The sequence below is a fragment of the Tetrahymena thermophila genome (genome assembly GCF_000189635.1).
Source record: "Tetrahymena thermophila SB210 genomic scaffold scf_8254764, whole genome shotgun sequence".
In the NCBI taxonomy this organism is placed as follows: Eukaryota; Ciliophora; class Oligohymenophorea; order Hymenostomatida; family Tetrahymenidae; genus Tetrahymena; species Tetrahymena thermophila.
In genome coordinates, this window is record NW_002476523.1 from 215,691 (window position 1) to 232,702 (window position 17,012).

General features: G+C 22.1%; 4 protein-coding genes across 4 annotated transcripts; 2 read left to right on the plus strand and 2 right to left on the minus strand. All coding sequences in view use genetic code 6, as the record gives it.

Moving 5' to 3' along the window:
* Positions 1 to 179: 179 nt before the first annotated feature.
* On the plus strand, positions 180 to 6,702 carry TTHERM_00633390 (hypothetical protein; the record flags this gene model as incomplete). Its single annotated transcript, XM_001010077.2, has 18 exons — positions 180 to 334; positions 497 to 620; positions 776 to 1,431; positions 1,494 to 1,915; positions 1,970 to 2,223; positions 2,292 to 2,522; positions 2,577 to 3,048; positions 3,115 to 3,508; positions 3,616 to 4,220; positions 4,421 to 4,581; positions 4,641 to 4,783; positions 4,847 to 4,961; positions 5,037 to 5,250; positions 5,432 to 5,784; positions 5,838 to 6,131; positions 6,202 to 6,327; positions 6,407 to 6,523; positions 6,613 to 6,702. 18 exons carry the CDS (start codon positions 180 to 182, stop codon positions 6,700 to 6,702), a joined length of 4,926 nt encoding a protein of 1,641 aa, XP_001010077.2.
* A 606-nt stretch (positions 6,703 to 7,308) lies between these two features.
* TTHERM_00633400 (peroxisomal membrane protein) lies at positions 7,309 to 8,220 on the plus strand (the record flags this gene model as incomplete). The annotated part of the gene is made up of 1 exon (XM_001010078.2): positions 7,309 to 8,220. One exon carries the CDS (start codon positions 7,309 to 7,311, stop codon positions 8,218 to 8,220), a length of 912 nt encoding a protein of 303 aa, XP_001010078.2.
* Positions 8,221 to 10,002: 1,782 nt separating this feature from the next.
* Positions 10,003 to 11,891, minus strand: TTHERM_00633410 (hypothetical protein; the record flags this gene model as incomplete). The annotated part of the gene is made up of 10 exons (XM_001010079.2): positions 10,003 to 10,111; positions 10,175 to 10,258; positions 10,381 to 10,473; positions 10,725 to 10,835; positions 10,890 to 10,982; positions 11,106 to 11,198; positions 11,255 to 11,350; positions 11,415 to 11,513; positions 11,600 to 11,686; positions 11,887 to 11,891. The coding sequence occupies 10 exons, from the start codon at positions 11,889 to 11,891 to the stop codon at positions 10,003 to 10,005; spliced, it is 870 nt and encodes a 289-aa protein (XP_001010079.2).
* Positions 11,892 to 15,082: 3,191 nt separating this feature from the next.
* Positions 15,083 to 16,604, minus strand: TTHERM_00633420 (hypothetical protein; the record flags this gene model as incomplete). The annotated part of the gene is made up of 7 exons (XM_001010080.2): positions 15,083 to 15,191; positions 15,273 to 15,356; positions 15,482 to 15,574; positions 15,815 to 15,925; positions 15,981 to 16,073; positions 16,199 to 16,291; positions 16,348 to 16,604. 7 exons carry the CDS (start codon positions 16,602 to 16,604, stop codon positions 15,083 to 15,085), a joined length of 840 nt encoding a protein of 279 aa, XP_001010080.2.
* Between the last annotated feature and the right edge of the window lie 408 nt (positions 16,605 to 17,012).

Here is a 17,012-nt window from a genome sequence, read left to right on the forward strand (position 1 = left end):
TTATTAATTAAATAAATTAAGATTAATTTGCAAGTATCTGAAACATTCATTTATTAATATTTATAATTTACAATAGTTACTACTATCTAAGCTATTCATAAAGTATCAATATATACTGGATATTAGGATATTAATTACATTTAGATATATAAAACATTACCTAATAGCATACTTAATCCATGGCGAATGAAGTCGAGATAAAATAGTGGTTGAATAGCGACCTAAGAATTGAAAATAAAATTAAAAATTTAGAAGATGATATGCGTAATGGATATATTTACAGAGATATCTTAATGAGATTAGGTTTAAATGTGCCATCGACAATTGTCAACAAGTAGCAATAAATTTTATTTAGTTAATCAAACAATCAATCAATCATAATTATTAAAAGAATTTATTTTATTTACTTTGAATTCACATTTTTCATAAAGACGATTCTGCATATTGCATACGATAGATAATTGAAATAAATAGTTATTATTTTTTTATTTAAAAGGACTGATGATGCTACAATCAAGTAAAATTATTAAATAATAGCAGGAATTTTAAGGGAAAAACTAAAGATAACTTTAATGCCAAAGCCTGGAAATAATCTTGAAGTCCTTAAATAATTAAATAAGGTAATAAAAACAATTTAAAAGAGATTGATTATTGATTGTTTTTTAAAGATGGTTATTAGTATTTAGATTTTTATAGAGTTAGTTATGCTGCTGATAAATTAGCAATTTCAAAGATATTATTGAGGGATTTTAATAAAAATTTATAATATAAATAGTTTCATGTAACGAAAATAGTCAAATAGAATAATTCTACAGTGAGTGATGATGCAGATTAAAATTTAATTGCTTAGTTTAATAAATCTTTAAAAACGAAAGACAGACACCTTAAATCTAGTTTTAAATATGATGAATAAATTAAATAAAATCTTCCTCCTAAAATTATGGATATTGAATAGAAGCTAGAGAAATTTAGATAACAAAAGTTGAAGAGTGAAATTCTTGCAAAAACTTTAAAGGACTAAGAATTAGAAAGGGAAAATTAATGGAGAATTGAACATAGACAATTTGAAATAAACAAAACTCGTAACAATCACAAATATATTGAAGATAAAACTAAAAGCATTTATGAAAATTGGCTTAAAACTCAATAAGTTATGCAAACCAGAATTAATAAAGAATAAACTCTTAATAATTACCTCACTAACAGATTAAAGGAAGAAGTAAAAGCTGTTGAAAATTACGAGTTTAAAGAGTATAAGGAGGGATTAGATTATTTTAAGGAAAATTGTATTCAGTAAGGTGTTTCTTTGAGACATGATCCTGATAATTATAAACCTCCTCCTATTTCTCACTTTAATCTGAATGCCACTATGATGAGAATCAGAGAAAGCACTCACAAATCTATTTTGGCTAGAAAGGATAAAGAAAAAAGGTGAAACTTTATTATTGATAAAATTTTGTTAATTTATTTGAAAATTTTTGTATTTATATTAGAAAGAACAGGATGTTAGTTGAGTAATAGAAATATGAAAAAGAAATTTAAGAGAAGAAAAGATAGTAAGACATGTTGACAAAATTTTGCGAATTAAGTGTTGCTGGAGCAGAGGAAGGAAGAAAGATTTATATTGCTCAAGAGAAAGAAAAGATAGTTGTTAGGAATAGAATTGAGAAGGAAAACCAGATTTAAAAGGAAAGAATGGATTATTTTGACTAAAAGCATGAAGAATTTAGGGAAAAAGCAATCGCAGAAGAAATAGAAAGAAAGAAATAATGGAAACTGCAAAAAGTAGAATACATGGAACTTAATCTCTAGAATAAAATATAAAAAAGGAAAAAACATAGTAAGACTTGTCAAGACTTAATTGATATCATTCTTGATGTCACTGAGCTCTGCCACAATGCTTAGAGATAAAATAGTAAAAAAAGAATATTGTTTATGAATTATTTAACTTTTTGTTATTTTAAATAAGATTCAATAAGAGTTCCAGAGTAGTATTGGAGAGATCTGATGGAAAGATTTGCAGAAGGAAGACCACTCTGTGAAGAAAAGGTTGTGACAATATTTGAATAATAATAACAAACATAACGTCAAGCTCACGAAGCTGAAATCTCGGAAGAGCTTGATTAACAGTTATCTATGATGTTTACTGATTACAACCTAGGTTTCTAGATGTGGTAACCTTTTCATTAATTTGAATAGCCAGAAAATCAAATTTTAAATCATGTAAATTATTAATTCTTTTGAATTTTATCATAATCTAAAATAAATAATCATAATATTAAATTATTTAGGCCTACAATGATGATCAGCTTGGAGATTTCTTGCATTAAGTTATTGACAAAATATATCCTTAAAAAGCTATTTAATCAAAGCCTCATGACATTCCTGATCACATGCCTTTGAGAATCAGCATTATTGGTAATAGATTTTCAGGAAAGAAATCCCTTTCTTAATTAATTAAGTAAAAATATGGAGTTGAAATCATCGACGTATATGATGTTATAGATCAGGCTATTAAATATGTAAAATTTAAATTTTTCTTTTTATTTATTCATAAATATTTTTCTTGATAAAAGGCTTTTCCTCCTCCTGAAGATGAAAATGAAAAAAAGAAAAATGCAGCAAAGAAATAAACTAAAAAAGGGTAAGTTGAAGAAGAAAAACCCGATAATCCTCAACTCAGAGAACTTGGATAATAAGCAAACGAAATGAAAACATAAAATATTCCTTATACTGATGAGATTTTAGTGAGGGCTGCTCTTATATAAATAAAATAAATTTTCCCTGTGGTAACACCTGATTAACTCATTCAATAATTAGCAGATGCTAAGATAAAAGAGTAAGAAAGACAAGCTTAAATGAAGAAAGAGTGGGAAGACTACTTAAAAAAGAAAGAAAAAAGTAATCCTAAAAAAGCTGCAGGAAAAGAAGGCAAAAAGAATGTAGGTTCTAAAGTAGAAATAGAAGTAATAGAAGACCCTCCTCAAGAAACTTACGAAGAAGCAGTTTATCGTTTAATGAATCAAAAAGAATTTGAATACACACCAGGTAAAAACTAATTTTTATTTAATATTAAATATTTATTTTTAATTAATTATTATTATTTTATTTTAGGCTTTGTGCTGGTTAACTTCCCTCAAAATGTTAAGTAGGCCAAGCTTTTAGAAGAGGGTTTAACAGGATTTGTGATGGAAGAAGAAAGATTGAATCCAGAAGGTGAATAGATAAAAGAATAAATAGCTTAACTTGTTAGAGCAGGAGAGAAGACTCCTGACACCAGTCTTAAATAAGGCGGAATCGATTTGGTGATAAATCTTAATGTCGATGAGACTATTGCAGAAAAGAGAGCGGCAAATAGAAGATTAGATCCTTAAACAGGAAATATATATAATTTAGAAGATAATCTTCCTCCTCTTGAAGAAAAAGGACTTGCTGATAGAATACAGCCAATAGATGATCCTTAAAGCAGCTTAGAAAAAATATAAGAAGCCAACAAATAATTCATTGAGTATAATTATTAAAAATATTTTTTATATCTAATTAAAATATTCTTGTTATGATTATTTTCAAATTGAATTATTGATAATTAAATTTCATTTCTTGTATTATTGATAGAAACTTAGATTATTTGCAAGAATGGTATGGTATGTTCGGATTTGAGACAGAACCTGCTAGCAATTTAAATACAGAGCAATAACAGCCTTAATCATAAGCATAATTATAGTAGAATGAAGATTTGGCATAAGAGCAACAGGAATAGGAAAAAAATATATTTGGAGCTATTTAAAGTTTGGAGTCTACAACTAAAAGAATTGAGGTCTTTGAATAAATAGACAAGAAGCTATCTGATCTGCTTAAAATTAAAAAGAAAAAAATAGAAGAGTAAATCTAAAACTACTAACAAGAATAAGAAAGATTGTAGTAGTAAAGAGAAGAAGAGAGACTCCTTTAAGAAAAGCTAGAATAAGAAAGATTAGAAAAAGAAAAACAATAGCAATAACAATTATAAGAAGCATCTAATTCAGCTAACACTTAATCTAACAATCCTAATGCTTCAGCCTCCCAAGAATAATTGTCAAGTCAAAACAAAATCCCTACTGATAATCTAATTAGTAACGACATGGCTGACACTTCTAAAATAAACTAAACAGATCAATCTATGTAAAACTCAGGATAAGCAGGAGGTGACTTCTTTGACAGACTTAAAATGGACAATTTGAGTAATTCGTTTTTTACTATTTTAAAATTAAAAAAAAATATTAAAAAATATTTTTACACAATATTGATTTGAATAAATAAAAAAGCAATTTTTAGAAATATTTAATTTTCTAAATAAAAAACATAAAAAGAATCAAAAAAATAAATATTTTAAATAAATTTGTTTTTATGAAATAATTTTTAAATTTTATCAAATATAAAGAAACTGTGATGAAAATGTGGAACGAAATATAGACTAACTATTTCAAAGAAATAAAATAAAGCTTACATAAAATAGATAACCATAGAGAGGTTATTTCAAATCGTTTAGCTGATGTATAATTTAGATTCCTTTCGGTTATTCAAAGGCCAGATGATAAATAGGTATGCTATATTTGAAAGCTTTTACTTTGTTTGAAATATTTTTTTATATTTTATAAAAGCATAAAATAAATACTTTCAAAGACAACCTAAATAAATTCTTTGATGATAATCCACAAATGCTTAGATTCTAAAACACTAAAGATGAATTAAATCAGCACTTAGAAACTTTGTATGAAAATCTATGGGATTCTGTAGAATAAAAGTAAAATAATTAATCAATAAAATCAATAAGCTTGTTTACAAAAATAAAATTAATTTTACTTAGAAAAGCTGAATCAATTTAGGAAAGAAAAACAATCATGGCTTCAGGATGGTTTGACTCTGAAATGGCTGCTCTTTTTTCTTCTTATTAAAGATTTTTCTAGCTAGAATTAAATAAGGTATATTCAAAATTAAATGATATTTATTATTTCACTTTACTTATTAATACAAATATAATTTTAAATAAATGAAAGCTTGAAGAAATTATAGAACTCATTTTATATATCTAAGATGTTGTAGAAGGAAAACCCATTAATGAAGTTTAAGAACATATCATTTTAGATCCCTTCCCTAATGGGCAACCTCCACCAATTTATGATATTGAAAATCCTAACCATTTCCCTAGGGTAGAGAAAATGTTTGATCACTTTATGCATTCAGTTGATAACATCAGCGAGCTTATTGGAGGTAATCAATCAATTCAATCAAATTGCTTCTCTTTTTTATTTTTAGAAAAAATCATTTCAATTAAAAATTTAATTTTTGGAAAAAATAATTTCAACTAAAATTTTTATTTTTAGAAAAAATAATTTCAATTAAAAAATAAATTTAAACGTCTAAAAAAACTTGATTTTATATTTGTAAAAAGACATAAGAGCTAAATTCTTTAAAAAGAGAACTGCTGGTCTATCGTTTTAGACTATAAACGAGAAGTCCTATCCAGGCTTGAACGATCTCTATAATTAAGTACTCGAAACTGAAAAAGGAATTTGCAAGTATAGAGGATACATTTTGAAATTTACATTAATTAGTAGAATTAAGGAACTTAAAATGATTGAAGTAGCTCTGTACAGCAAATTAGATGATTGGATTATATTTGGTTTAAAGCATGAAAACGAAGTTATTTATGATGCAGTCAGAACTTTGAGATAAGCTATTCAATCTTAAAACCCTGTAGACACTTTGGTTGTGAGTGTTAAAAATATTTCTGACACATACAAAGTAATAATATTTTTAATAAAAATAAATATTTATTGTAAAATAATTATTTAAAGATATTGAATTGCTTCAATCAAATTCCTGCTTATATTCAACCACTCGAACTAGTTGAATCGGTTGATGACTTTAGATTCACAATTTTCGGTATTAAGCTTCTTTATGAAGAACTTCACACTTTATGTGATAAAAGAGACATCATAAATCTAAAAATATTTGAAAATGTATTCTTAAGAAGAAAAAAACATTCAAATCACCTCCCAAAATTCATAAAGTAATTGCCTGATAAATGTTTAGAGAGCATTTATGCAAACTTTGAATCACAAATACATGACGATAAAATAGATTTTAAGGTAATTTTTTAAATAAATATTTATCAAATTAATAAAAAAGAATTTTTAATTAATAATTTTAATAAAATAGGACTTAATGATTTGTTTCATTCTGTTTAGCTCTCCAGTTCCAACTGAAGACCTCATAGAAGAATACAAAGATCAACTATTGACCTACTCAAACAGTGGTTATTTAGAAACACATAATTTCCTTCGTGTAAATAAATTTCAATTCGACTCTATCATGCATGATTAAAATTACCAATTTATAATTTAATTTTATAATTTTAATTCAGATCGAAGCATGGTTTGACGAATATGAGAGAGATAGACAACTTTATGGTTAGAATTTATTCAACAGAGTATTTTTTGTAAAGCAGCTTTTGTTTGATCTCTATTGCGAAAATGAACCCGTAAATTATTATCATTTTGATTATAATTAATTACACATACTCTGATAAATTACATTGATAATTTATTTAAACCTATTTTGTATAAAAAGTACATCCTAAGCATTAATTAATACATTGAGTCTCTCAAGAGATTGTCTAGTAAGGGCAAAGAATATTTCTGGCAAATTCTTTTTGAGTGAAATTTTAATTGAAAGATTTCATAAAATAAAGTCATTAAATTATTAATAACATTAAAAAAATCAATAAAAGCATTTTTATATTGAATTATTTTGTCTCATTTTTATAATAATTCTCATTTTTTTTATTCAAAAATTGCATTCTTAAAATGTTGGTCATTTTCATTTATTTAAATTATTTAAAATTTCTTTCTTTTGGCTAAAAAAATTAAAATGAAAATTTGAGGAAATTAAGAAAAAAAGAAAATAGAATTTTTCTTAATTTAGAACAAACAAACAATATGAATAATGAGAGATTTCATTGCGTAAGATGAAAATATTACAAAACATACGCACTTTTTGTTTTAAATATGAATTTAAAAATCAAATTAATGAGTAAATCTGACAACAATATTTACAAATACTGCTTAATAAACTGCCAAATCTAAAAGTACTCAAAATAAGCTATTCATCTCAAAAAAAAAAAAGAATTTAATAATAATAAATCGAAATCTTTTGCGCAAACAAGATAAGAATTAAAGCAAATAAATAAATAGAAAATTTAGGGAGAGAACACCAAGCAAACAAAAAAACACAAAAGTATTATTTAGAAATAGTTTATTTGATAAAATGGATAGCTAGCAGGAAAATAAAAGCAGTTAAATCTATTAAAGTTTTTAGCAATACTAGCACATCAACAAAAGTCTCAACAAACTTGTTAGCTTTGAATTTTTGCTTGAACAGACTCTTAATTACATCTCAAACAAATCTACATTTTTTAACAAGGATAGATTCTTGGAAATTCTTTCACTATCGCAATTTGTCAAGGTTTATTTTAAACTTTAGAAAATGAACATCAGCCAAAAGTAGATTTACATCTCAGAAGGTAATATGCAAGAAGAATTAGATGAATAAAACCGTTAAAAAAGCGAGGCTTTTGAAAAATTCTTCACTGAAGACTATATTGAAAAATACAGAAATTTGCAGCCAGAGGAATAAATCTAAAAAATGGCCGAGACATTAGAAAGAATTAAGAATCGTCAGCAAAATGGGATGACATTCAATGAAGATTTTGAAGAAGAGTTGTAAAGAAGTCATAAAAGAGTTGGTTTACTCTCTAAGCTACCTATACCTAAAGATCTTTTAGAGACAAAGCAACCAAATCAAAAAAAAAGCGATTACATGATTTTTGTTGGAGAAGTCCTATTTATAGTAAGACCACTCATTTACTGCATTTTGTTGCGTATGTTTGGTGTTAAATCATATACACCTTATATGATTTCCCTTATCATTGATCTTTTTCGTCTGATTCTCTAACGCAAAATAAAGTTTTATTAACCTGCATAGAGAGAAGAGTTTAAAACAAGAAATAAAGAAATGATTCTAAATTATCTACTTAGAAACCCCTTCTACAGTCACATTTTCAGAAATAAAGTGTTAATTCCTATGTTAGATTCCTTATTCGGAAGTAGATTATAATTTTTAAAATCCTTCATTTTAGGTATAATAGAGATGCGTTGTTCAATTTGTTTACTCTTGTGATCGCCTCTACTCACTCTCATATATCTTCAATCAATCAATCATTAATAATAATAAATTTAAAAGATATCAGATTTTCTTTCAATCTGAGCTGATAAATAAATAGATAGTATAGCTAATTAGTATAAATATAAATTATACCAATAAAAATTAAAGCATCATCAACAACTTAAAAATAATATATTTTTTCTTATTTTAATAATACTAATTTATACATTTTCAACATTTAAAGCTTCTAAACATAGCCAATAAATGAAACAAAATAAAAACATTAATCCTCATAAATCAATTATTAATACTAATAAAGTATGAACATAAAGAATGTATACATTTTTTCATATTCTAAAAGTAAACAAACATATTTTAATAGAAGAAAATAAATCTTTCTGTGTCCATCCATTTTTTTGTTTTTTTCCATTTGAAATAAAAATTTAAATCATCTTAATAATAAATTATATTAACTTAAATCAAATGATGTACATATTAAACCATTTATTTATCATTAAAAAAGAGTAAAGAAAATAAAAATTAATTACTAAAATCTTACGTACGTACTCAAACAATTATGAGAAATTTAATTATTATTTGTAAAGTTAAATCTCAAATATTTTAAATATATTTTGTAAATAACTTACAAAAGAATAAAATTAATATGATTCACTTACTATTACTTGCTAACTACAATACTTTTTAATAAACCACTTTATATTTTTAGCTAATTTATTTACTTTATTACAATATATTTTTAGTTTTTAAAATAAAAGTAATTTGATTAAGAGAAATAAATAAATAAATAATTAATTAAGTAAATGAATAAATTATAAACTAACTCAAATAAATTCTTTATTTAAAAATTATAATGTCTTCTTACAAATTTTCTGAATATTTTATGATAAACTAAATTAATATTTATATTTATATTGGATTAAATTAACAAAATAGAATGGTAAATAGATTAAATGTAAGCCTTTTGCATAAAAAAATATATATTTAATATATATTTTTCTAATATTTTTTTTTTTTGTGGTGCATTTAATCATTATTTATCATTTACTAAAAATATAAAATATTTTATTGATTATACTAATAATTTATGATACTGTATTCAACTCGACTCGTTTTATTTTAATTATTGATTACTATTATACTATAATATTAGAGTAATGACTAATTTTTAAAACATTAGTAAAATTCAACGAATTGGTTGGATGGATTGATAGGGTATATGAAATATTACTTAATGTAATAGATATAATTAAAAAGATTTTATTTTATTATTTTCAAATCTTTCTTTGTTATTTTAAATAATACTGTTCAATTAAAATAAAAAAATTTTTATATTTTTTGGTAAAAGAAAGAAAACACTTTATTGATTCTTTTTGATAATTATTTGAAAATGTTTCCTACTTCATTCAGCTAAAATTACGATAAAAGTTTTTTAATAATTAGATGTTAATTTGATTATTTTAACATCACATTTAGTTAGTTAGTTATTTAGTGAATTTACTTACACTTTAATAATTTTAGATATTCAAAAATGCATTTTGATAAATAAGAAGGGGAAAAAAAATAAAAACTACAAAAATTATAGATTCAATTTAATACTATTCTCAAATAAATTTTAAATAAAAAGCATGAATTCATTTATTTAGTTACAATTTTTTACTGTTTAATATGCTCTTGAATTATTTTAGCAATTAATTAACCAAAAATTTATCTCTTTATTAATCTATTTTTTTTTATTCAACAATAATTATAAATAAACAATAGAATTTAAATTATATTTCAGTAGCAGGTTGATTTAAAACTAAAATAAACTAATTTATTCGTCTTATAGAAATTTGTATAACAGCGTCCTACTTCATCATCATCAATATAGTGCTAATAGTACTCACTTTTAATTTATAAAAGTAAATTATTTTTTTATTGTTTTATTTAAAAAATAAATTAAGTTTACCCAATCACTAGCTTTAATACTTATAATTTCTTCAATTTATTTATAGATTTAGGAAGCTAATTTATGCTATTTAAGCGGTTATGCCTTTTAAATAGTAAATATTTAATTAGAATTTCATTTAAATTATATTGATAGATAATTTTAATGAATTCTAAACTCATCCTGTAATTAATTAAATAAATCTAAATTAAATTAAATAACTTTACTGTAAATTTAAATCCAAATTTTTGATATTGGATTATGATAAGCTCTATATAAAATCATAAGCATCTGTTGAATTACAACCAATAAAATTATGACTTTTTATTTATAAAAAATAATTAAAATAATAAAGATAATAATGATAATAACATATAAAATATATATATTATGCTTCTTCTACTTTTTTAGTAGAAAATAAACTTTCTTTAATTCAGAAAATTCAAGAAATAGAAAATCTAACAACATTAAATAAATAAATAAATAAATGAGTGAGTGAGTGAGAGATTACAGAATATATTTTTAAAAATCAGCTATAAAAATTAATTTATTAAAAAATATTGTAAATTACCTTAAATCAATTTTAAGTGTTGTTAAAGATTTACTATTGGCAATAGAGCTAAAGAAAAGATAGGCTCCATTCTTGTCAATTCTATTTTCACGGTTTTCGTTGATAGGTCCTCTGTTTTATTATGTTTATAGTATCGATTTCAGTATTGTTAAAAATTTAAATTACCCAAAATCTACTTTTAAAATTTTTAGGTTTTTACACTTAGCAAAGTTTTAACCAAGACCTGGTAATAAAATTTGGTTTATTTAAGGAAAATTGCTTTTTTTTAAATTAAAATAACATTAATTTCATGAATTTTATTTATTTTTTATAATCAATGTTGGAGAAAATTTATTTTTTTTATTTCTAAGATTTAATCTTAAAAAAATAAATAGCGCTTACGATAATCCAAGTGAAAAAGTTAAAGAACTTATATTCGAATTAGAAAGATGACTGGCAAAATTAACAAGAGTCATTTCACAACCGTCCCAATTACTAATATTAATTAATAAAAAATAAATCAAATATTTATTTTTTAATTAATTTATTACAAGCCAAAACTAATATTTATGTCAGTTAATTTAAAGCAGTTAGCTAAATTAATTCCGAACACTGAGAGTTAATCTGAAGAAATTTGAGGGTTTTGACTTTAATTAAAATAAGATATTTATTAACAATTTAAATTGTTGCTATTTTAAAATAAAATTTTACTTAAAGTAGGAGCCATTAATTGAAATAACTAATGTATTAAGTTCTTTATTTTTTAGCAAAGCTTTACTGAAACTCTAAATAGTATCTTAATTCCATAATCTTTTTAATTCATAATAATATTATTTTAATAAAAGGAAGCTTGTTAGAATAATCCAAATAAGTCCAAAATATCAGTCATATTTTACAAGTATTTTAGGCTTAAATAAGAGAGATTATTTATTTTCCCTAAATTTGAAAAGACATCATCTACTTATGAACTTTCAACATCAAATCTAGTTTGTAACAAATAAAAAAATATTCAAATTCTAATTTAATTTATTCTAATGTATTAAAAAATAAATATTCTGTGAAAGAAAGTAAGTAAGTAAGTAAATAAAAAATCAAACCAGAGATTGTCTAAGATATTTTATTATTAAATTAGATAAAAACCAACAAAATTTAAACACAGTTAATTTTAATTTTAATAAATTACTTCATATCTAACTAGACTTCGCTAAGATTTTGGCATGATGATATCTGATTCAAAAAACTTGAATATGACTTTTAAGTTAAACTATAACTATTATTAAAACTTTTATTTATAAAAAAAATGAGCTATCATTATAATTATTTGAATAAATTTTATCTTAAAATAATTTAAGTTTAAACCTGAAAGTAATTTTTAGAGTTTTTAGATTATAGGCCTACTATAATCCCTGTCCTAATAAATTAAAATCTTTATCATTAAAGAAAACGCCTTAACCAACCCTATTAATAATAATTATGTTTTAATAAATAATAGGAATTAATTAATATAAAAATAGATTTACGATTGATTTAGCTAAAACTCTTTTAGCTATTTGCAAGATACAAAAACTTAATCAAACGAGGCCAGATAACTTGAATCAATTTTTTTAGAACTTTAAATTAAAAAATATCAAAAATTAATATAAAATTAAATAAATAAATAATCAAAGTAATTTTATTTTTATCCATCTAAACATTTTAATTTAATTAAAGTCATCAATCTATTTAATTATTTTTTTTAACTTTTATCAAAATAATCATTAATTATGATTTATTAGATAATATATATATATATCCCTTAATAAACAGGTTTTTGCTAAGATTTAACAAATCAAGAAAAGATAATCAAGGCTAAAATATTTTTCAAGCTCATTATTTATTTCAATTTACAAAATTTTGAATTCTACTTAACAAATTTGCTTATTAACTAAATGATATTTTAAATGTCTTAATTTATCTTTAATTTTATATGTAACAAAGTATTTCATATATTATTATGGTTGCTACTGCTGCTGTTATAATAATAAACCAATATTATATTGATAATGTCAAAATTTGTGATGAAATTTTTAAAATGATTCCTATTTACTGTAATTTGCAAAATATCAATCTTAAAAATGGTCCTCTAAATTAAATTAGAATAAGACAATAAATTTGAAATTATTTATGTAGGGAGGGAGGGAGGGAGGAGGTTTACATATTTAAGACCGACAATATATTAAATTAGATGAATAAAATAATTTTAATTCCTAGATAAATTTATTTACTTAATAATAAGTTTGAGATATTCTAGTTAAGTAAAATTAGTAACTGCCAAGCATATTTTAGTAATAATATAAGAGTTTACTTCAGTTGGACTTTTAATTTTATTAAAATAATAAATTTAAAATATTCATAAATATTTTTCCTTTTATTTTCATGTAGGTGATTAAACAAATTAAAAAATTAAAATTCTATTTTCTTTATTTTTTATTCTATTTTGATTTAAAAAATATTTAAAATTACTCTAAGTCAATAAAGAATCTTTCAATACTTATGCAATTTTAAAGATAGGAACAAAGTTGAATTAATGATTCATTTGAAATCCAAGTTTTATAAGATCCACTTTTACATAAAATAAAAATCAATAAATTTTATGAGTAAAAAACACTAATTTCAAAATATTTTATAAAAATTAGAAAGTTTATTTATTACCAAAAGATCAAATCCAGACTTTTCAGATTTTTTATAGAAGTTAAGGCCTATCCTAAATTTAGTATTTTTAAATAGTCTAGTGAAAGAAATCTTTTTATATAAGTTAGGAATTAATTAACGTAAAAATAAATAGTAAATGTTAAGAGATTTTTTTTTATACCTTAAATCTAGTACTAATTACGATAGATTAATACATTTTGCAAGAGTAGAGCCTAAATTTGACGTATTTAATATATTAACTGATTTATTACTTTTAAATTAAAATAAGAAAGATAATTAAGATAAAAATTAAAATTTATAAATAAAATAATTATCAAGTTCAAATAAACACAATAAGTTTTATAAATAAAGTAAATATAAATTTTAGTAGAATTTTAAATTTGAATTTTTTATTAAGAATTTATTTGATCATCAAAAATCCATTTTTACTTGAATTAGATTTTCAATTTTTAGAGATTAATGCATTTTTCTAAAGAGGAACATAAACTAGATTCTTCTTAACTGGAGTAATAATATTCCCTAGTTAAATATTGTTAAATTTTCAACAATAGATTATTATTTGATATATAAAAAGATTAGCAAAATAGGCTTTTAAATATTAAATCTAGTCACATTAACTCAATACTCAGATCAAATTGAGATTCAAACGAAGATTTTAAAAACTATTTTTATAAATAAAATAAAATAAAACAAAAGATAGATTAAAAAATAAAATTACATCTTATAGTTTATAATATTTTATCTTTTGTTATTTCATTTTTTTTTGAAAATACCTGTTTTACAAATTTATTAATAAATTAGCTAATAATAAAAATATTAAGTAATTAACTTGGTTTTGATACAATTAAATTACAGTATTCATAATTATATCAAATTAAATATAAAGAAATTGGCAATTCGATATGACACTATCGAAATTTAGGGTCAATATATTCTCAAATTCGTGATAATTTATATTTTGATTAATATTTGATTAATTTAAATAAAAAATACAAAATATTTATGCTTAATATTTACAGTAATTTCTCGATTGGTATAAAATCATAAAAACTGGAGTTTTTTAGAAAAAAATGAAGTTAAAAAATCAGTAAAATTCGGCTAATTGATTGGTTGGATTGATAGGGTAAATGAAATATTACTGTATGTAATATAAGTAATAAAAAATATTTTATTTTATTGTTTTCAAATCTTTCTTAGTTATTTATTTTGAATAATATTGTTGAATTTTAATAAAAAAAATTTTATATTAATATTTATAGGTAAAAGGAAAGAAAATATTTTATTGATTCTTTTTGATAATGATTTTAAAATTTTTCATCATACACTTCATTAAACTAAAATTATGATAAAAGTTTTTTGATAATTAGATGCTAATTTGATTACTTAACATCACAATTAGTTAGTGAATTTACTTAAATTTTAATAATTTTAGATATTCAAAAATGCATTACGATAAATAAGAAGGGAAAAAAAAAAAAAACTACAAAAATGATACATTCAATTTAATACTATTCTCAAATAAATTTTAAATAAAAAACATGAATTCATTTATTTAGTAATAATTTTTTACTGTCTAATATCTTATAAAATTAATTTAGCCATTAATTAATCAAATATTTATCTCTTTATTAATCTATTTTTTATTATTCAACAATAATTATAAAAAACAATAGAGTTTAATTTGTATTTCAGTAGCAGGTTGATTTAAAACTAAAATCAACTAAGTTTTTCGTCTTATAGAAATTTGTATAACAACGTCCTACTTCATCATCATCAATGTAATGCTCATAGTACTCACTTTTAATTTATAAAAGTAAATTATTTTTTTATAACTGATATTTTTTTAATGTTTTATTAGAAAAAATAAACTAAGTTTACCCAATCACTAGGTTTAATACTTCTAACTTCTTCAATTTACTTATAGATTTCGGAAGCTAATTTATGCTTTTTAAGCGATTATGCCTTTAAATAAATAGTAAATATTAGATCATAATTTCATTTAAATTATTTTGATAGATAATTTTAATGCATTCTAAACTCATCCTGTAATTAAATAAATAAATCTAAATTAAATTAAATAATTTTACTGTAAAATTAAATCCAAGTTTTTGATATTGGATTATGATAAGCTCTATATAAAATCATAAGCATCTGTTGAATTACAACCAATAGAATTATTTCTTTTTATTTATAAAAATTAATTAAAATAATAATGATATTAATAATAGCATATAAAATATATACTGCTTCTTCTACTTTTTTAGTAACAAAAAACTAAATAATTAAATCAATATTAAAAATAGAAAATCTAACAATTTTAAATAAATAAATAATGAAATGATTGAGTGAGTGAGTGATTGCAGAATATATTTTTAAAATCAGCTATAAAAATTAATTAATTAAAAAATGTAACAAATTACTTCAAATCAATTTTAAGCGTTGTTAAAGAATTACTATTTGCGATAGAGCTAAAGAAAAGATAAGCTCCATTCTTGACAATTCTATTTCCACGGTTTTCGCTGCTAGGTCCTCTGTTTTATTATGTTTGTAATATCGAATTTCAGTATTTTTAAAAATTTAAATTACCCAAAATCTACTTTTAAAATTTTTAGGTTTTTACACTTAGCAAAGTTTTAACCAAGACCTGGTAATAAAATTTGGTTTATTTAAGGAAAATTGCTTTTTTTAAATTAAAATAATATTTAAATGATGAATTTTATTTATTTTTAGAATCTGTGTTGGAGAAAGTAAATTTATTTTTTTTATTTCTAAGATTTCATCCTAAAAAAATAAATAGCGCTTACGATAATCCAAGTGAAAAAGTTAAAGAACTTATATTCGAATTAGAAAGATGACTGGCAAAATTAACAAGAGTCATTTCACAACCGTCCCAATTACTAATATTAATTAATAAAAAATAAATCAAATATTTATTTTTTAATTAATTTGTTACAAGCCAAAACTAATATTTAAGTCAGTTAATTTAAAGCAGTTAGCTAAATTAATTCCTAATACTGAGAGTTAATCTGAGGAAATTTGAGGGTTTTGACTTTAATTAAAATAAGATATTTATTAACAATTTAAATTGTTGCTATTTTAAATGAAAAATCTTACTTAAAGTAGTAGCCATTAATTGAAATAACTAATGTATTAAGTTTTTTATTTTTTAGCAAAGCTTTACTAAAACTCTAAATAGTATCTTTATTCCATACTCTTTTTAATTCAAAAAAATATTATTTAAATAAAAAAGAAGCGTGTTATAATAATCGAAATAAGTTCAGAATGTCCTATTTTACTAGTGATTTAGGCTTAAATAAGAGAGATTATTTATATTCCCTAAACTTGAAAAGACATCATCTACTTATGAACTTTAATTATCAAATCTAATTTATAACAAACAAAAAAATATTGAAATTCTAATTTAATTTATTGTAATATCTTATAAATAAATATAGTGTGAAAATAAATAAATAAGTAAGTAAGTAAGTAAGTAAGTAACTTGAGATTGCTCTAAGATATTTTATTACTTAATTAAATAAAAACTAAGGAACCAACAAAATTTAAAGACAATAAATTTTAATTTTAATAAATTACTAAATATCTAACTAGACTTCGCTA